General features: G+C 49.8%; 1 protein-coding gene across 3 annotated transcripts in view; it reads left to right on the top strand.

Annotated features, from left to right (window-relative positions):
- GRIK1 (glutamate ionotropic receptor kainate type subunit 1) overlaps nt 1-18328 on the top strand; it is a 52401-nt gene extending 34073 nt beyond the window's left edge. For 2 of the 3 annotated variants that reach the window (XM_039697042.1, XM_039697040.1), the window contains 5 exons: nt 1171-1388; nt 6070-6295; nt 10384-10634; nt 12618-12783; nt 18173-18299. In XM_039697042.1, coding sequence (XP_039552976.1) covers nt 1171-1388; nt 6070-6295; nt 10384-10634; nt 12618-12767 — 845 coding nt within the window. In that variant the 3' untranslated portion in view covers nt 12768-12783; nt 18173-18299. Of the gene's footprint in view, nt 1-1170; nt 1389-6069; nt 6296-10383; nt 10635-12617; nt 12784-18172 lie in introns of all 3 variants that reach the window. The other variant, XM_039697041.1, reaches the window with a different exon arrangement.
- Nucleotides 18329-20904: the final 2576 nt, after the last annotated feature.

Here is a 20904-nt window from a genome sequence, read left to right as displayed (position 1 = left end):
AGACACAGCTCTGTGTTTACAAATACAGCTCCAATCTGTTTGCTGGTTGGTGGGGAAGGTTTTACCCTTTCGGTCTCTGCCCCAAAAGTCACATTCAGAGTTTTTGCAAAGTCTGAAAATGTTCTCTGCAATGTTGAAATTTCTTGCACAACTCGCTGAATGGCTGAGGAGACATCATATGTCAACATGTTTTTCCAGTAATAGAAAAACGTTTGTCAAATCAAAAGCTTTAGCCCTGAGCACTCTGTTCACAGGCTCTTAAGTATTTTCTTATGTCCATCCCTCATCAGCAAAATAATGATGCAAAAAATTACTCAGGCGGCTACCAAAGAGCTTTGCTGAACCAGATCCTCAAATCCCACATTATGAACAGAATTCAGTGGGAATGGCCCCCCAGTAAAAGAGCAGAAAATTTGCCTCAGAATGCTTGGAAACACGAGTATCTCTGTGGCTGAAATAGGGTTATCTGAGCTGCCTGCAAACCATTGCAGTGCAGGTAACATGTGCTGCTCTGTGGGGATTTATGGCAATGGCAGAGAGCTGCTCAAAGCTGCTCAGAATAATGAGTGTTAAATACACTGTCCAGACTTTGCATCGCCCTGAGGATCCAAGGGATGTGTCCATGGACTCTCTGGTTTTCAAATGGGAAGCACAAGTTGCTAGTGAGAGGTTTTGTGGGGGCTGAGCTGAGGTGCAGTGGAGGTGGCTGGAGCTGCCCTGATCTCCCTGTTGGTGCTGAGATGTGTCAGTAGGATGCAGGGGGCAGGCTCCTCCTGTGAGGTATTTCTGTCAGGCAGCTGAGAGCAGAAAAGCTTTTGCTAAAGAGCTCTGGTTACAAAATTGATTGCAGTGTACGGGCAAAAGGGACTCCAGAAGCAGACAGAAATACCAGAGTAGCTTGCTGGGGATGTACAAGATTAATATCACAAGGCTGGTTAGCTCAGAGAGGTAAGGGGCTTAGACCCAAGGATAATTCCATTTGTCATGTATCATGGCACACATCCCCTTCCCAGTGTGTTACCATTATAAATGTCAGCTGTGCATCTGTGAGATTATTGTTGAAATCATTTTATCACGCTACAGCTCATAAAAGCATTCTGTGCCTAAAACCAGGCTGTGGTATCAGGAAAGCCTCATTTTAATATGATTGTTCTGATGGTGTTGTAACAGGATCAGAGCTGATGCCCAAAGCTCTTTCCACCAGAATAGTTGGAGGAATATGGTGGTTTTTCACCTTAATCATAATCTCATCCTATACTGCCAACCTGGCTGCCTTCCTGACCGTGGAGAGGATGGAATCTCCCATTGACTCGGCAGATGACCTGGCCAAGCAAACCAAGATAGAGTACGGGGCTGTCAGGGACGGATCCACCATGACCTTCTTCAAGGTAAGGCAGCCCCGGGCAGCCGCGGGGCCGGAGCCTCTCCGGCGGGGCCGGGAGGCGGAGCCGCAGCATCCCCAGGGATCGCAGGGCTAGGGAAATGCACCGTTCACCCAAAACCAGGGCCACAGCAGCCCCAGGGATCGCAGGGCTAGGGAAATGCACCGTTCACACAAAACCAGGGCCGCAGCAGCCCCAGGGATCGCAGGGCTAGGGAAATGCATCCCATTGACTCGGCAGATGACCTGGCCAAGCAAACCAAGATAGAGTACGGGGCTGTCAGGGACGGATCCACCATGACCTTCTTCAAGGTAAGGCAGCCCCGGGCAGCCGCGGGGCCGGAGCCGCTCCGGCGGGGCCGGGAGGCGGAGCCGCAGCATCCCCAGGGATCGCAGGGCTAGGGAAATGCACCGTTCACCCAAAACCAGGGCCACAGCAGCCCCAGGGATCGCAGGGCTAGGGAAATGCACCGTTCACACAAAACCAGGGCCGCAGCAGCCCCAGGGATTAGAGAAGACAAATACACCAGGTACCCACAGCCGGAGCCACAGCATCCCGAGCGATCGGAGGGAATACATAATCCACCCACAGCCACAGCATCCTGAGGGACTGGAAGAGAAGGTATATGCACCAGGTACCCCAGCCTAGTGAGCCCTTCAGCACCAGGAATGTAAAAGCCAGCAGGTTTCCCCCAGGACATGTGGAAAAGCAGCCTGGCAGTGAAGTGCAGTGAGGGGTAAACCCATCTGCCTCTGATGGGAGCCAGGACAAGGACATGGGGATATTCTTCTTCAGCTGGGATGCTATTTCCTCCAAACCACTTCACTAAAAAGCAGCTGGAACAGTCTGCTTCCCCTTCTGAAAGCCACATTTGCACCATGGTAATTCCACAGGAAAATGCAAGTTTGTTTGTCCCTTTTTTTAATGCTCCATGGTCATATTACCAGACTATCCACACAGGGGCCACACACACACACTTGAACACATCTGCAAGTGAAGAGTTTTCTGCAGCTAACTGTTTGGTAGACAACTGTGATAATTATGTCTTTTTCCTTTTTCTTAATGATTAGTATTAATTACATACAAAATGGATAATTTCATAAAATGTCAGTGTAAAAGCCAACAAGCTATAAATACAGGATACGTGCACAGAAATCCTGTGACAGTCAGAATTCCGTAGCAGCTCCCTCAGCAGGGTGAGCAGGGCAGTCAGGCTCGGGGTGAGCCCGGATCAGGCTTTTCCCTGTGGCATCTGAGGATGGCATTCATGGAGTCACACACACAGGGCCTCGGGAGGGGAGGAGGCTCTGGGGGGAGCAGTGGGGCAGAACAACATCTGTGACAAGAGATCTCGCCCTCTCTGGGGACATCCCAAAAAGGCAAAAATCCACAATTCCTGTGCCACCTGCTCCAGGTGACCCCGCCTTGGCAGGGGGTTGGGCTGGGTGACCTCCAGAGGGCTCTTGCAACCCCAACCATCCCGGGATTCTGGGATTCTGGGATTCTGTGTAGTCTGTCCCTGCTGGTGCTGCCGAGGATGAACTGCCCCTGTCAAGGCTCTCCTGTGGCTGAACAGAGATGTTTCCTTGCTGAAAGAAAAACACCAACTACAGCATTTTGCTATAGTGAGCTCCTGAAATGATGAGCTGACATTTCCACTGAGATGGAAACCCTCCTGGAGATATTCCAGTGAGGCAAGCTCTGGATTCTCCTCTGGCTCTTTCATGCCCAAAGAAGCTCACTGCCATTGATATTCTGAAGTCAAATTCAGCTTCAAAGACAAAACTTCAAATCCTGTTGCATCCCTGCATTTTTAGAGGAAATAGGTCCTGGAGCTCTACATGAGAAGCTCAGAACAAATTTCCCAGAGCTGTTTTTAGTTTTACACTGATTTCTTTTTGCACCATTAATCCTGCAGGCAGAAACATGTAGGCTAAAAAGCATGTGAGCTTCTAAAAGAAAACCTCCAGTCAAGATGGTTAAATATTTATGCACTACATGTGCTAGCTTACTTGTGCCTGAAATGCATGTGCACAGGGGAAGGACAGTACAGAAACTGGGGATGGATTCCCTGGCAGAGGGATGGTGACTCAGTGAAAATGCATGAAAAATGCAGTGTATCACACTTGTAAATACTGTGGGGTTTTTTTAAATTATGGAAGCATGTCCAGATCCTCACAAGATTAGGAGTTCTTTGTCCCGTCCAAAACTTGAAATAAAAAATCCTGGAGTAGCTCTCTGTACAAAACCAGCTACTTCAGTCTGCAGAGGAAGGCTCTGACTCTGCCTTCCTCAGCCTGTGAAATGCTGTATTTGTTAGCTCCTTGAGCCAAACGAGCACGCACAGCCCAGGGAAGGGCCTGGGAGCTGGGAGAAGGCAGCGGGAGGGAATTCGGGCAGCAGCAGGGAATTCAGGCAGCAGTTACTCCACTCCGCTCTCCTCCCAGGGTACAGCACAGTTCCAGCGCCTCTGCCGCGACATTCCAGCTGTGCCGCTTTCCGGGGAGCTGTCCAGTCCCGGGAGTGCTGAAGTGCTGGGGACAGGGAGAGGGAAAGGAGGGATCGCTGCGGCAGCAGCAAAAACACCCTGAGGAGCGTTTCCCTGGGTGCCCTGGGAAGGGCCATTGCCTCGAGTGCTTTCTCTGCTGCAAGATGGGATTTGTCACATCAAATAGTACTCAGGCCCAGGAATGCCCAGGGGAACAGATTGTTTTCAGACCCACATTTTTCAAAGCGAAGCACGACGTGCTGGTCATTGCTGGCTGTGGAGGGAACAGGAACAAGGGAGTGACATGCAGGACACGAGGGACACAGCCCAGATCCCCCTGGTTCCCAGGACTGTGTGGGACACACATGGAAAAAATGGTTTCTGGAGACATCAGGCAAAGGAAAACACCAAGCAGACTCTGAAGAGTTTTGACTTAGGACTTTGTGCTCAAAGCAGCAGCAGGAAGCCCCTGGAGATGAGATTACACAGTGTAACTGCTGGATGGGATGGAGGTCAGGAAGCATATTAGAAAAGCAAGGTACTCCCACTGCTTTTCCAAAGCTCCATTTGCATTTCTCCAAGCTGACATCACTGGTAGTTAGTGGTGTCTATCAGGCCCATGCTAACAGCTGTGATTGCCCACTGCTTTGGAATGCCTAGCACCAGTGTCCCTGCTGCTACAGTTTTCCCAGAAAAGAAATTATTCTGAAGATGAAATATTTTTCAAGGAAGTCACTTTTCTGCAGTGACTTTTAGCCAGACAGTGGGGGGAATGAAAACAAAAGCAATTGGAATTATTGGTGGGGGGAAATGGAGTTCTGACCTTGAAAGGAACCTCAGAATTGGCCTTTTCCCTGTGTAGAGATGCCAGATCTGGCCAGAGCAGATGAAAATACCCCAAAACCAGGGCCTAGGCAGCTCAGGACAGTGAAACCTTGTAGGAGGGCAAGCCAGCAGCACCCCAGGCAGCATTGCCCATCTGTGGGAATGGCCAAATCTGGGAGAAGTCCAGCTGAAGGCAAGATGTTTCCCATCCACAAGCAGTGACACACATTTATTTCTCCAGACTGCTGTCCTGTTCTGTTTCCAGCCTGTCCATAAATCTTCCACTGCTTTCTTGCCCCTCCATCATAACAGATCTTAGTCCTGTGTTGCAGCTTGTGCCAGCTCCTGCCTTCTAAAGTGCAGATGTGTTTCCACTGAAATTAATGAAAATTCAAGACCCAAAATTTGGCACAAGATCCATCCTGAGGGAAAAAAATGGGAGCTGGCAAGTTGAGAAGCCAAGATCTTTCTTACAAACTCTTCTGAATAAAGAATACATTCTTCTACTAAATTCACTGTCAGACTCAGTCTAGTGCATAAACAGAGCATCAATTTCAAAAATATTCCCAGCTGAGCTATAAAAATGGTAACTACTTGTGGAAAGCCACTTAACCACCTTCAGAGTTTAGTGGTATCCTGTGGCTCACCAAACTGAGGTGGAATGCAGGTGACATTCACAGGTACTGAATTTATAGATAAGGCATATTAACATTTAAAGCCCAAAGAACCAGAAAATCAACTTCTCACAGGAATCCCTCTGAAGCTGGTGTTTAAAACTGAGCCTGGAATCAGCTGAGATGGCTGTAAACCAAAGACAGGGCTTGAGGGGCTGAGGAGACACTGCCCTTAACCCCTGTGGCAAAAGGATCACGTCCTCAAGTCTGATTGCAAAGGGAAGCACGAAGCAGGAGTTGGTTTGGTCTGTTTCTCAAAGTTTATCCCTAAAGCATGTGACTTCAGGCGAGTGACATGAACTGACAGGGGCAGAGGGATGCTTTGTTCATCACCAGGCTCTTGGAGCAGTGGGAGCAGTGCCCTGACAGGTGGGAGTGGAGTGTACCGGGACAGCAGTGTCCCAGGGCAGCAGTGCCCAGCTGCACTGGGTCAGCTGCCTGCATGCTGCAATCCATGGAGCAGCAAGGGCCCAGAGAACTCCAGAGCACTTCACAGCCAGGCCAGTAATTACATTCCTGGCACTGCAAAGAAAGTGGGAAACAACGGGAGATTCCTCCCCCGTAAGAGGGGAGTGCTGCTGGAAGGAAACCCTGCCACCAGTTTCCTGTCACTCCAGACTGAGGCTGGCGAGGCTGAGGAACATGTGGCAAGGGCAGTTTGGGTGCTGGAGTGACCCTGTGCCTGCTCTTCCCCCGGCAGAAATCCAAAATCTCGACGTACGAGAAGATGTGGGCGTTCATGAGCAGCAGGCAGCAGACGGCGCTGGTGAAGAACAACGACGAGGGCATCCAGCGCGTGCTCACCACCGACTACGCCCTGCTCATGGAGTCCACCAGCATCGAGTACGTCACCCAGAGGAACTGCAACCTCACCCAGATCGGGGGGCTCATCGACTCCAAGGGCTACGGCGTGGGCACCCCCATTGGTAAGAGGCTGCGGAGCACAGCACTGTCCCCTGAGGCAAACCATTCACTCCTGGCACCTCAGAAACAGGGCAAGGGAGAATGGATTCACACTGACAAAACCACAGCTAGATGGGATACGGGGAAGGAATCCCTCCCTGGGAGGGATTATCTGTGTCTGCCCCGTCCCTGGCAGTGTCCAAGGCCAGGTTGAATGGGGCTTGGAGCAACCTGGGACAGTGGAAGATGTCCCTGCCCAGCTGGCAGGAAGGGCTTTAATGTCCCTTCCCACCCAAACCATTCTGGGATTCTGTATGTGCCCCAAAGAAAACTGCTTACTCAAACCCTGCATCTCCCTGATGCAGAACCTTGCAGCTGGTCCTCACTGTTCTTCAGTGTTGCTCTGATGCCATGAAATAAATCGGAAATTCATCCCCTTTAATGCAGAGCTTTAAGACTCTCCATTTCTGTGAACTCTCTGGCAGACCTTTTCTAGCATGTCCAGTACCCTTTCTAAGATCTTTAATTGTAGAGCATTAAAAATTGTGCCATATTTTTGTGCTGTGCACTTGTGCACAATTGGCGCTGGGGAGCCAGGTTTTGTCCTGTGTTCATAGAATTTGGGAGCCACGGAAGGGTTTGGCTTGGAAGGAATCTCAAAGCCCATCCAGTGCCACCCCTGCCATGGCAGGGACATCTCCCACTATCCCAGGGTGCTCCAGCCTGTCCAGCTGGGGCTTGGTTCATCCACTGCTTGACAGAGCAGATACAAATAAGGGAGAAACACCTCTGCACTTGGAGCTGTCACTCTTTGTGGTGCTGAGCCCCGCAGACAGATTGTCACAGACATGACATCCCAAGTATATTTTTCCACTGGCTGTGTGAGAACAGCCTTGGCACCCTGAGAAAAGTGATACAAAAGCTAAAATCCCCAAGAATGACAAACTCATGGCAAGAGTTTCCTTGCGGTTATAAAACTGCCACACTTTAAACCAAGAACAATGAAGGAATAATTGGAACAGATGGCAACCCTCAGAGACAGTGCAGCCATTGGAAATGCAGCTGTGAAATATATTTATAAGATGTTTCTTGTATGAGAAGTGCACCTCTATTTTTTTGTTAAGAAAAACCTGCAAAATTCAGGGGAATAGATATCCCCAAGCACTGTGGAATAATCCAGCATCATTAAGCATCTCATAAACAACTGATTTCATAAACAAGATAAACCTGTCATTATTCAGAGGGACCCCCAAGGCTCTGTTTTTTCTCTCAGAGCATTTAAGAGTAATGACTGCATAGGCTGTATGGAAAAAAAAAAATTAAAAGGGTTGTCTGTGACCCTTAACACCAGATCTTCAGCAATGCTTAACTGGCCTGCAGGGGAATCTAAAACCACAGGGCCCATGACTCCAGAATTTCCAGTGAGGGAGCTGGACAGAACCTTATGGCTCCCAAAGAAACAGGGAGGAGAATTCTTGAATCCAGGAATAGTATTATTTTATCAGAACACCTTCTGCAAGTAAAATACAGCAGTTGTAGGCAACAGGAGGAATTTCTCCATGGAAAGGGTGGGCAGGCCTTGGCAGGGGCTGCCCAGGGAGGTTTGGAGTGCCCATCCCTGGAGGTGTCAGAAAGGCCTGGGTGTGGCACTCAGTGCCCCGGGCTGGGGACAAGGTGGGCACTGGGCACCGGCTGGACTCTGCTCTCAGCTCTTTTCCACCCGCAGTGATTCTGGGATTCTGTGATGTGTCAGGGCAGGTTTAACCCTAGGATCAGTGGCAGGCTGATGCAGGTAATTCTAACTCTAAAGCTCTTCCCAGTTCCTGGGGAGACTGCTAAGACAGTAGATAAATGTATTTCTTGGCCTAAGAGGTTTGTTTATAGCTCAGAGGCCATAAGTAATGTGCTGAATATTTAAAGAGGTGTGGAGATGGATTTGTGGGTGGTGGTAGAGCTCACCAATAAACCACCACCGGTGCAGCTCTCCAGGCACTCTTGACAAACTCTAAAAGCCAGTGCAGAAATCTGGAGGTGCCTGTTACCCTCCAGATGAATTACGATAATCCTGATGGCAACATAAACACCACAGGAAAGAATGAACAGCCCCACAAATTCTGTGCTGTGACTCTGGCTGCTCCACTTTACCTCTCAGCTGTGTCCTTCCAGACAGGGGAAATGGATGAGTCCTGCAGCCTTACACATTGCAGGGGACAAGGCACAAACAATTCTGCTCTCTGTTCTGTGAGGCACTGCTGTTTTCAGGGGTAATCATTCACTCCTCAGTGCAAAGCCAGTTTTTGGAGGTGTTTCTGGCCTGTTTTCTGTGCTGTTATTTTTGGGTCTTTAACAGCCAGCACACAAATCATGCATTCTTACAGCAGGCACGTTTTGCTCTCAGAGCTGGCTGCCTCCAGCAGTGCTGCTCTCTGGCTGCCCAGATGGATCTGGGACAGTCTGACACATGTCTCCTGGCAGCTGTGGTCACAGCATGGCCCAGTGCTGGCAGTGCTCTCCCAGCAGCAGCTGAGTGGTGGCACAACCAATGAGGAGCTGCAATGTTCCTCACACTGTTCTCCTCAGACGGGGCTGGGGGTGCAGGAAATGAGGAGCAGCAAGGGGGACGTGGATCCACGGGACAAGTGTCTTAACAATGTCCTGCACAGCAAAATAAGGAACAAATCTGAAGCTGTGAGGCCGAATTCCCAAGGCTATTTCGGTGCATAAGGACTGAGAAGCAGTGTCTCAGTGAGATTTTTCTGAAGTGCCACGTGATCCTTGCAGTTCTGGCACACATTCTGCCTTAAAGCTTGGTTTGCCTTGATGGAGTTCAGTTTGCAACACTTTTAATGTGCAGCAAAATGAGACTTTGGTGAAATAACAGTTGAAGAAAATCTGAGACTCACAGAAGGGCCTGGACTGGGAGGGACTGGATTGAAGCCCAGCCCTGCCATGGGCAGGAACTCCTTCCCATAGCTCAGGTGGCTCCAAACCCCATCCAGCCTGGCTTTGGACACTGCCAGGGATCCAGGGAGAGCCACAGCTGCTCTGGGCACCCTGTGCCAGGGCCTCACCACCCTCACAGTGAAAAACTTCTTTCCAATATCCCACCTAAACCTGCCCTCTGGCAGTGGGAAGCCATTCCCCAGTGTCTTGTCCTTCCATGTCTTATTAATGTGCTGCTAAAGGAGGGGAAAGAAATAGCTGCAGGGCTTTCAGCTCTACATTTCAGCCCAGACCCCTAATGTTTCCAGCTGTAGGGAGTCCAGCATGGCAGGATTTAGGAGCACACATGTGCCTTTGGAGCCAAACAGCATCTCACAGAATCACAGAACCATTCTTGCACCAGAATCACCCCCCATCCTTGCCATCACAAAATCCTGGTCCCACAAAGTCTCTCTCACAAGCACAGGCTGCAGGATTTTGGAAGATGGAGAGGCTAGGCAGTGTGTGAGAGCAAATCTAAGCACAATGAGCCACCCAGTGTGACCCCTCTCCTCGCCAGACACTGCCAGGCCCATAAAGCTGCAGAGCCTGCACACACCTCATTTAGCAAATGGTGGCCTGCAAACCAAAAGCATGAAATTGTTGCTATTTTCAGCTGGCAGGGCCACTATTGTTGCAAATCACAATATAAAGGACTTGTCCACACGGTGCTCTTACAAGCTGTAGGTAGCTGAGGTGGAGCTGTGGGTGTAAATGAGAAGAGAATGTGTCTGAGTGACTGTGGGCTCCTCTGAGGCAGCCCTCATTTACAGGCAGCAGGGAAAACCAACAGATGCTGAAGTCAATAGAAGGGATGCAAAGCGGAAATTCTCAACGAGTGCTCACAGCAATATTCAAATATGATGTGGAGGAATGCCTTCACAAGAAACCCACTGCCAAGGCTTAAATAAACCTCACTGGGAGACCCTGCAATTATCATGAATTCTCAAATAACTGCAGCAGGGGAGCCTTCTGCTTGCCAGTCCCCAGGGCAGACACCAACAGAGACTCCCCTTCCCACCTCCAGCCTTTCCAGCTGGAATAATCCCCCCTGTGACAAGGCAGGCTTCTGCCTCAGATGGTGGCACTGCTCCCTGCAGCACTGCCAGGCCTCGCTGTCCCCCTGCAGGGTCCCCGTACAGGGACAAGATCACCATCGCCATCCTGCAGCTGCAGGAGGAGGGCAAGCTGCACATGATGAAGGAGAAGTGGTGGCGAGGCAACGGCTGCCCCGAGGAGGACAGCAAGGAAGCCAGCGCCCTGGGCGTGGAGAACATCGGCGGCATCTTCATCGTGCTGGCGGCGGGGCTGGTGCTCTCCGTGTTCGTGGCCATCGGCGAGTTCATCTACAAGTCGCGCAAGAACAGCGACATCGAGCAGGTGAGGGACGCGCCCTGCCCCTGCCGGGCTGAGCCCCGGGCGCCGCCGGGCTCTGCAGCACACCCCTCCGCCATGGAGTGCACATTTCTGAGCTCTCACCGGGCAGCCCTGGCTCTAGTGACAAATAATTTATCAATAACGACAGGGAGGTGCCTCGCCCACGGCCCAATTAGTGCTGCTTAGCAGGGCAGTGCAGAACAAGGGCAATTAATTTCTCAAACAGTTTCTGCTTGAACTTCAGGACTTCCAGCATAAATTACACTGGAAAGGAATAAAGCACAACTGGGCTGTTGGGTTTTTTATACGGCATTATCACAAGCCACTTGAGTAACACGGGAAAGCACATCCAAATCCCCAGAGTCATTTTCCTCTTGCTCGAGAAAGCATCTTTTTTCAGAGCCAGGGGTTTACAAGTGCTGAAGGATGCACTTCAAAGCAGGGAGATCTGCTGAGAGGTGATGGATGCCACTGTAAAGTAAGATCGTGGAGCCAAAGAAGTACTGGTAATGGCTCCGCTGAAGTGTAATGAGCAATTTAAAAGGGCAGAGCAGAACAAAGGAAATGCCGTGTGTAAATCACACCCTGAGCGTTAGAGCATTTTGTGAGTAGGGATCATCCTTAAAACCGAGTGTAAACACCCCTTTAGAGAGCCACCGGCCCTGTGGAAGAGGCAGGGCTGAGCAGGAACGTGGAGAGTTCTAAGCTGTCAGCCAGCCCCTCCTGCCCCGGGGCAGCTTGTCCTGGCTCTGTCCTGGGCCCTCTGTGGCCCTGTTTGGCTCCTCTCTCCAGCAGGGCTTTCCCGAGGGACAAGGGGACCTTACCCTGCAGGACCAGGGCCTGACCCTGAGCCCCCAAAGGTTCCCATTTCCTCACTCCAGGCTCCCAGACATGAGGCTCCCACCTCGAAGCGGGTTACGTTCTCTTTGCACTTTGAGGTGGGAAAGGAGCTTTTCCATGAGGGATTTCCCCTCTCCATCCAAAGTGTTATCCTAGAAGTGTGGTGACATAAATGCCAGCAGTGGCTGTTGAGGCAAAGACCCTCCCCGAGGGCAGCAGGGACGAGTGGGAGGACAAAGGAACATTTTGAACTCGATCTGGGAGGTGCAGTTTGCATCCAAAGCTGTGTCACTGTCTGCAAAGACAGATGCAGCTCAGGGAGCAACCCCAGGATATGCCAGTCAAAGGGTGCCTAGTTTGGGATAAGGCAGAGATAAAGGATTAATGTATTTGCACATATTGCAGCTTTCTAGTTAGTACTTTAGCCCGTTTTAGCACAAAGTGCATAAAAAATGTATTGGTATCTTTGTTTTGTTCCTGTCTCGGGAGATCGTTTATTCAAATACGTTTTGGAGAACAGTTGCAGCTAATTACAATATTTAGTATAATTAAAATGTCTAGTTTAAGTGCTAACATGGTGCAGAATATCCTGGAAACTTTGCAGGAGTCTGTGCAAGGCAATGCCTCCCTGAAGCCAGGACTAAAGCAGACTTTAGTCTGCTTGGCTTTAGTCTTAGCTTTAGGCCAGGGGTTTAATTTACTGAGCAATAAGTGGGGTGAATAACAGAATTCGGGGTTGCACTCACGTGTGCACAACCCCATTTCTGCACCTGCACTGCTGCTGCTCAGCACGGTGTTGCCTAATAATTAGAATCACCAAGTGAGTTAATGTGGCACATCCTGCCTCTTTTCCAGAAGCAATTTCACCAGAGCACAATACCAGCGATTCCAGTGTTTCTGTCTGGTTTCTCTGGGATTGTTTTCTCTTTTCCCTGGTGAGATAAGCGGCTTAGATGGGAAACGCTGTGCAGGGTGTGTTATCACTAAGCTAATCCAAAGCATTGTTGAATACAATCCGTGACTTTTCTGTTGCCATAAGTTGAGTCTCTTTTTATTTAAATGGCTTTTGAATCATTCTCATGCTTGTTTTCAGTTTTGCTTCGTTCGTTTATTTACTTTCTCCATTTCTCTTCTTTTGCATGCAAGGCCTTTTGTTTCTTTTACGGACTGCAGTGTAAGCAACCCCACCCGTCCAACTCCACCTCTGGCACCACCTTATCCACGGAGTTAGACTGTGGCAAGTTAATCCGGGAGGAGCGAGGGATCCGAGCGCAGCCCTCGATCCACACGGTGTAGTCAGGAGAGGAGCAAGGTGTGTCCGGGAGAGCATCGCGCCCAGGCGGGGCTCAGCCCTGCCAAGGGTTAATGCGGGGGTGAGCTGATCTAGAGTGAATCGCCAAAGCCCTAAACCCGGGCAGATTCAGTGCGTGTCACAGGAAATCAGTACACCCCCAGCAGGGAGCTCAGCAGAGCGTGCTAGCCTTTCAGAATTATCACAGCCTCTCAGGTGCAATTGTCACCCTGTCATTTCCCGGGGTAATTCACCTGCTTCAGGTAAGAAAAATGATTTCCCTCCTTTTCATCTCCTCCCCAACCCGAGCTGAACAGTGAAAGCAGGGAGGAACATGCAGCTTGGTCTCTGCTGCAAGTGGGCCGGCAGCTCTGAATTCGGGAACCTCCCAAACACCCTGCAGGGCTCCATTACCTTCCTGAACCCCTGTCACAAGCTGCCAGGGATGGTGAGCTGGCATCTCCTATTCCCTGTGTCAACATTTAATGAATTTTAATTCCTCCATTTAAAATGCATTACTCAAAGCCTGCAAGTAACTATCATAGCACAAAATCAGACCCATCAGTTAAATTTTATGCCGTGTAACCATTAAGGACATGTTCAACAGGAGCACCCTCAGGCAACGCCCACGCAGACCATTAATAGAGCAAGTCCATTGTCTTGTTGAGCAATTCGTGAGGTTCATTTGTAACAGAGAAACTCCTCTGTGGGAAAGTCGGGCAGCAGTTTATCCCAGACAGCAAAGCCCTGGCATTGCTTTGCATATTGCACCCTGGTGGCATGTTTTGTGTGGGAGGCTGGCACTGGATGTGTTTTGCACCCTGGGAGGACAACACTTGGATTTCCTCCAGCCCTCAGCCAGTCGGGGACTGACAGGGCAGGGGACAATGGACTGGATGTGGGTTTGCCACCAAGAAACATATGTCAACAATTTGAGATGCACGAAGTGCACAGAAATGCCAGCTCGAGGGATGCCATGAACTGTGGCAAACCCCAGTGTTCCCAAACCTTCCTACCTGTATTCCACTGTGTCCCAGATTTCCATCAGTGTCACCAGCTCATGTCCCTCCCCTCAGCCCTATTTTATGTGTTCCTGCCCAGCGGAGCTCCTGCTCATCAGACGAGTTACTGCTCTGTTTTCCTGGGGCCACTTCTGCCCCCTAGAGCAGTCAGGAGCCTCGCTGGAGGGGATTCCTTCACACCCAACGCGCTCCCCCTTGGATGGTGTCTGTGTTCCTGGCTCCTGAGGACAGGCAGAGGAAGCAGTGCCCCCTGATCTGCTCTCATCCGCCCCAGGGCTGATGCTGCTGGCAGCAGGCTGGAGTGCTTTGTGACAAAGCTGTGCTGCTCGCAGCTCGGCTGCTCCAGCTCTCCCCTGCCATCCCGGGGCGGGAATTCCTGCTGCACTCCAGATGCTGCAAGGAATTGTCTTGCTCAGAATGGTCTCTTAACTTGTTTGAATGGGGCCTGGAAAGCTTTGGCTCTCCACAAAATGCTCCTTCTCTCCAGCAAAGACCTGAATTAGGTCCTCTGAATACCTGATTTAAGAAAACACTTTTTATTTGCAGCTTCCCAGTAGAAGAGACTTAAAACTAATTAAATTCAGCTCCTCTCAACTCTCAGAGGAGAAGGAAGATGCCTAATGTGTTTATCTCCATCACTGCTCCACGCAAGAAATCCTCTGGGCTGCAGCTTGGACCGGTTTTGTAATTGTTCCTTAGATTAGTGCCGGATGCAGAGCGTTTCTGTCACTTGCTGGGTAAACATTGTCCCAGCTGGCAGTGGCAGTGACAGCATCGTTCCCTGGGTTTAGCTGTCCCACAGGCTGGCAGCAATTCCCCTGGGGGACACCAAAGCAGCTCCTGCTATCCCTGACAGAGCCTCATCCCTAGTTACAAAAACAGTTATCAAAAACCATCACTGGTGCTCAGGTGATGTGGGAGAGCAGCAAGCAGCTTTTCTGATTTTTCTTGTGAACAGAGCACAAAGGAACAGTTTCTGTAAGTGGGGAAGAGTTAAATTAATCCCTGGGTTAGTGTCACACTGTTTTGACAGTCACTAGCTCAATAGACTCTGGCAGGTTAAAGGAGTTAATTTGGGGATCTCCTCCTGCCATCAGAATATGCCTCTCCTCATGCCATCTGTGTGACAGAATACTCAATGTGCTCCAGCAGCAGTTTGCTCACTAAAAGAAACTATCCTGGATATTTTTCCTTCTGTGCAAAATTGAATCCATTTTCTTTCAGCACAAGGCACAGGTCAGTGTCCCACCTATGGGTGCAGCAGAAAAATCCTGACTTCTGCACTTCCTCCTCTGTCCCTGAGCTGCTCAGGAGCTCTTCCAGAATGAAATCTGCCCCACATCCTTTGATTTTCACAGTTCTCACAATACACTAGCTTTTGGGTGGCTTATTTATTTTTATTTGGTTGGTTTTGCAAGGTATTAATAAAATACCTTGTCTTCAGTGGTAGCCCAGCAGCAGAAGCAACAGATTGGTAAATCCCGACTACAACTCTTTTTTTTTCATTGTTTCTACTTTATTTTATGTTATTTATTTGTTTGTTCGTTTATTTTAATTCTGAGTCTGTAATTCTCCTAAAGCTTAGCACAGACCTCTGCATGGGAGTGTAAGGAAGGATTTGGGAGCTGCATTGCTAAGCTTCAGCAGCTGCTGAAATGACCAAAGGGCACAGAGAAAGAGTCCCACATCACACAGAGAGCAGAACCTAGTCTGTTTTTAAAGGATGACATCTCATTTTACATGCCATGGCCAGCAGCATTCTGACACTGCCAGAATGAGAAAGTTAAGCTGGCTGAAAGCAAAATGTTAAATTCATCATGAAGATGTAAAAGGGATTGATCTGTGCCCACTCTGCTCTTGTTCTGGGCAGACCTCAGCAGTGGACTGGGGAAAAAAAGGGGGTTTTAAAGCAACCCTTTCAGTCTGGCCACCTGAATATGAGGCAAAAGAACAGTACCTTCCCCTTTTTAATCGAATTTCAATGTCAACATCCCCTTTTTGAAGGCTGCTTTGCAGGTGCTGCTCAGAGGACCTGGGCTTGGGGAGTGTTCCTCGTCCATGGCTTTCCTATAAACCCCCCACACCATTCTGTGCTTGCTCTGCACTGCTTTTCCCAAGAATAACCTGGAGTCTTCCTGATAATAATTGTTTTAAAATTCAAAGCAGTTGGAGGTGGAGCCATTGGGCACTCCACAGATCAGATATTAAAAACCTCCCAGCAATATGTTCTGTGTATGTGTCTGCAGATGCAAAATGAACTTCATGGGGGTGTTTTGTGCAGATGAATGTGAAAGGCATTGTGGTTATTGCACAGTCTGAGTAATGGGAATCCCGTTGGAAAATTAAAGCACCAGCCTATTAACAAGGCAGTAAAATGCACTCCTTCACCTGCAGAAATCATCCCTGTCTGCACTCTGCGGAGAGTAATGGCTGGGATTAAACACAACACACGAGGAGGCTAGTGAGAAACACAGGGAAGGAAAACAAAAGCAAGACTGATCAGTCCTACAGAGGGTTAATAGCACCTTAATTACCGCGGAGTTCTGGATTCACTTTGTAATCCAGATTTTAAAAACTCAGTCAAAGCTGAGACCACAGAGAGCAGTAATCCACCCAGAGCCTTTGGGTTCATTAGTTCGGGGATGAGCGGTGCTGCTCCTCAGAAAAGCTTGGAGCATACAAAAAGGGTCGAGAGGATGCCTGCTCCTCCTGCTGCTGCAGGGGGAAGGAGCGCCGGGATGCCTGCCTTACCTCAGCAAAGGGAGGCCATTAAAATGACAATTGCAGCAGCAGGGGCCTGCCCACCACGGCTGCCATTGGAAAGGACAGCATGCGCTGCCCTGGCTGCGCCCACTGACTCTGGGCAGCGGCACCAATTACCAGGAGTTTAATTGACCTCGAAATGGTAGGTGAACAAAAACTAAGCACCTCAGAGAAGGAGAATGTTGGGGTATGAATCCGGCACGGTCTGGGATCTCAGCTGTGTGCAGCCCTGACCACAGGACCCAAAATTCACACTGAGCACAGGAGCTCGCTGCAGAACCAGTCACTCACTTTATTCAGCTTGGGGAAGGGAAGGAGCTTAAAGCTTTGTTTCCCCCTGCTGCCATCACTTGATTTTATATATAAATAATCTATTCATGTATATTTGCACAGAACAATTGTTGTGGGATTTTTTTTTTTTTTTTGCAAAGCCAGATACTTCCACTTAAAGGCTACTTGTGTTTCTTTGTGTTATACGTAATTATTCCAGCTGTGGATTTTAAAATATGTTTCCACTTACCCCAAATGTCTGTTGTGATGGTGGGAAGAACGAAGATCCCTTCTTTCTTTCCAAGCCATTCATCTCCATTATTCTTGTGGTAATTATCTCCTTTCTTCTCCACACAATATTTGAAAAGATTCCTTCCAAAGAAAAGAAGAAGATTGAGGCCTGCGCTATATTTGAGAAACGTCCGTTCATTTCATGAGGAAAAAATAACTAAACCACAAAGAAATCTTAAAAAAACTCTTTGTTTCCTCCAGCATGCTCATGGTTCTTTTGTGACTAAAGTACATGGTGTTTAAAATGAGATCTGTTATTTTTGTAAGGTCAGGGACAACTGAGAAAGGGTAAGTTTTGTGACGCGAGGCCACCAAAACATGGCGGAGGCGCCTGTGGGGAATTTCAGAAACACTCATAAACATGTTTAGTTGAGCCAAAGTTAAACGAAAGTCAGTGGAAGATGAGTTAGGGAAAAAAAACCTGCAGTGTGCAGTCACCTGTTGTGTCCAGGGAGTTGTTCCAGCTGGATCTTCTGAGGCTGAGCTCTACCGAGGGCTCCGTGAGGGCCCGGGCTGAGCTCTGCCCTCACCTGAGGACTCTGTGAGGGCTCACACTGAGCTCTGCCCTCACCTGAGGGCTCCGTGAGGGCTTGGACTGAGCTCTGCCCTCACCTGAGGGCTCCGTGAGGGCTCACACTGAGCTCTGCCCTCACCTGAGGGCTCCGTGAGGGCCCGGGCTGAGCTCTGCCCTCACCTGAGGCCTCCGTGAGGGCCCTGGCCGAGGTTTGCCCTCACCTGAGGGCTCCGTGAGGCCCGAGGGCTCTGTGAGGGCTCACACTGAGCTCTGCCCTCACCTGAGGGCTCTGTGAGGGTCCTGGCTGAGCTTTGCCCTCACCTGAGGGCTCCGTGAGGGCTCACACTGAGCTCTGCCCTCACCTGAGGGCTCTGTGAGGGCCCTGGCCGAGGTTTGCCCTCGCCTGAGGGCTCCATGAGGGCCTGGGCTGAGCTCTGCCCTCACCTGAGGGCTCTGTGAGGGTCCTGGCTGAGCTTTGCCCTCACCTGAAGCTGAGCTTCGGCCGGGCTCTCCTGTGGGAAGCGTTTAATGCCATCCCCTCTCCCCACAGTGTCTGTCTTTCAACGCCATCATGGAGGAGCTGGGAATTTCCCTCAAGCACCAGAAGAAGCTGAAGAAGAGGTCGAGGACGAAGGGGAAATCGTCCTTCCCGAGCATCCTGACCTGCCAGCAGCGGCGCACGCTGAGGAAGGAGACCATGGCGTGAGCGGGCAGGGCAGCAGGACAGAGCCAGCCCGCCCGTGGGGACGCAAACTCCCTCTCCTCAGAGGCTCCCTGTGGTTTCTTTTTTTAATCTAGAGGTACAGCAGCTGAAATGCTCGCCTAGACTGATGTACTACCGATCCTCTGGGAGATGTCTGGCTCTTCCTCTGGGCTGGATTTCTCTGCTCACCTGATCTGCATCTCTGTCCCCTCCCCGTGCATCGCTGTATGTGCTTTCTAAATAAATAAATAAACAACTGACAGGGTTCTTTTTTCCAAGAATCTGGGAGTGAAACTTTTCTTTTCCCTGACTACAGTGACCTTCTCCCTGTATCCCAACAAGTCCCATTTCCCTGCCTTTTTCCTTACATGGCAGCAGGGAAGCCCGGTTAGAGATTAGGAAAGCCAAAGTCCTCTTTGGGATGGTACGACAAGGGGGAATGAACTTCCCACTGCCAGAGGGCAGGGATGGATGGGATAGTGGGAAGGAATTCCTCCCTGTGGGGGTGGGGACGCTCTGGCACAGAATCCCTGGAAGTGTCCGGGGCACGGAGCTGCCTGGTCTTTCTCCTTCCAATAAAAGCAGCATCTTCTGAGAAGGCAACACCTTAAATGCCAGAGGAAGGAATGCGGGCTGCCCAACAAGCAAACAGGCAGAAATACTGCCACCGAGGTTCTCCTAAAGCACAAGCCCCTGTGCAGGTCAGCGGGTTCCTAATTGCCAGAGCAGTCATTTTTAATGGGCTACCAGCTCCAAATGAGAAGGGAGGCTTGGCCCCCGAAGGAGTGATGTGTTCAGCAGTTAATCTCTCTAATCACAAGGGCTCCTCACTGCTAATCCAGCGTTCTGCTGTGAGCAGGGATTGCCCGGAGATGAACGCCCTGCTCCGAGGCACAGCCGGCTCTGCTCGGGGCACAGGGATGGCCCCGCAGCTGCATCCCGCAAACCCCGCCCGGGATCCCGCACCCGAGGGGCTGGGCTGCCCCTCACCTCCCACAGGCACCGCACACAGCCCTGAGCCTGCCCCTCTGCAACAGCAGCAGAGTTCAGGGCTCTGCTGCTTCGGGAGCACAAGGACCTGTTTGGCACAGGCTCCTCTTGTCACGGATGTCACCACAGCCAGCACAGCTTTCTGTCAGACACACTTGTTTCCTGCTTCCCTTCCAGAATGAGCAGAAAATTACTTCTCTTTAAAAAATTCAGCCCCGGGTTCATGATTGATTAAATAATCTTTCCCTGCTGATTAAATCACTCTGAGCATCCCTAGGGGATGCTCTGAGGCTCAAGGAAATCTTTTCCAGCGTGCTGTCACTGTCCCCACTTTTCCCAAATTATCACCTCCCTTTCTCCAGACAGAAACGCCATCCCAGGCAGAGACTGAGCCCTGCAGGGGGATCTTTGCTCTCCTCCAGACCCCAAAGTTATCTCCTCATTCCACTGCACACCTGGAGCTCAGGAGATGCAATGCAACCCTTTCAGCAGGCCCAGTGGTATAAAGCAAAGTATAAAGTTAATCTGACTGTAGAATTAAAGACAGCAAATTTGCTCATCTGTGGATGGCTAAATTCCCTTTTCCAGTTTCTGCTCTTACCGTGCAGAGTGCCCACACCTGCAGGCCCCTGCCCAGGGCTGCTCTGTGCACCCAGAGCTGGTATTTCAAGGGTCAAGGCTTGCTCAGGTAGGAAGAAAAATTAACTGGGAGACCATCCCTGCCAGCAGCACTTGGTGACAGCTGGCATTATCAAAATAAAATTGCTTTAAATAAATTCCCAGGCAGCATGACCTATTTGCCACTTCATTATCTACAGGCTAAACTCAGTAAATACACGGCCTTTTGTTCTGTGCTCCTTCTATTGATTTTAATGAGACCCAGTGCTAAGGAAGAGGCATTCAACAGGAGGGCTGCATTAATTATCATTTGGCCTTCAGCTTTATCTCTGCACATTTCTGCAATAATTCCAATCAGAGTTTTGTCCAGCCTAATTCAGCCAAGGCAAGTGCAGGAAGTGACCTAAAGTGCTACCTGCATTTAGCTGAGGTGAACTATTCCCCGAAGTTTCCAGGAGAATCTGCATCCCATTTGCAATTGATTAAATATTATTTGGCAGGCTATTTGGGCAGTGAATTGCTGACATTTTGAAAAGAGCTATTTGATGATCTAACACAGACTTGAAACGTGGCCTTTGATTTATGCAAAATGCATAGAAAGTGGGTAAAATGAGGGGCTGAACTTCCTGCATCCACTTTGGCTGATTTTTTCTGCTTTCCTCACCTCCCAAGTTCTCTGTGGAGAGATTTTTCAGGCACAAGTTTGAGCATCATCCATTCTGCAGAGCTATTTCAAAATGTTAATAAATGATGATGCTGATCCAGAGCCAAAGCAGCAGCAAGACATACCCGTCTTAATATTAATAGATGATCAATGTTTATTCAACTCAGGCAGTGTTGGGGCTTGCTTTAATAAATGGCTGCACTTCTGTGTTTGTTTAAGAAATCCAACTGCACCTTGGGAGTTAAGGGTTGTAAAGGGGATTTCCCCTTCAAATCTGACCTTCTAGTGCTATTGGAAATAGCACAAT

Source organism: Passer montanus, unplaced genomic scaffold (assembly GCF_014805655.1).
Source record: "Passer montanus isolate IOZ18808 unplaced genomic scaffold, ASM1480565v1 scaffold116, whole genome shotgun sequence".
Taxonomy (NCBI): Eukaryota; Metazoa; Chordata; class Aves; order Passeriformes; family Passeridae; genus Passer; species Passer montanus.
This window is presented reverse-complemented; position numbering and strand designations above follow the sequence as displayed.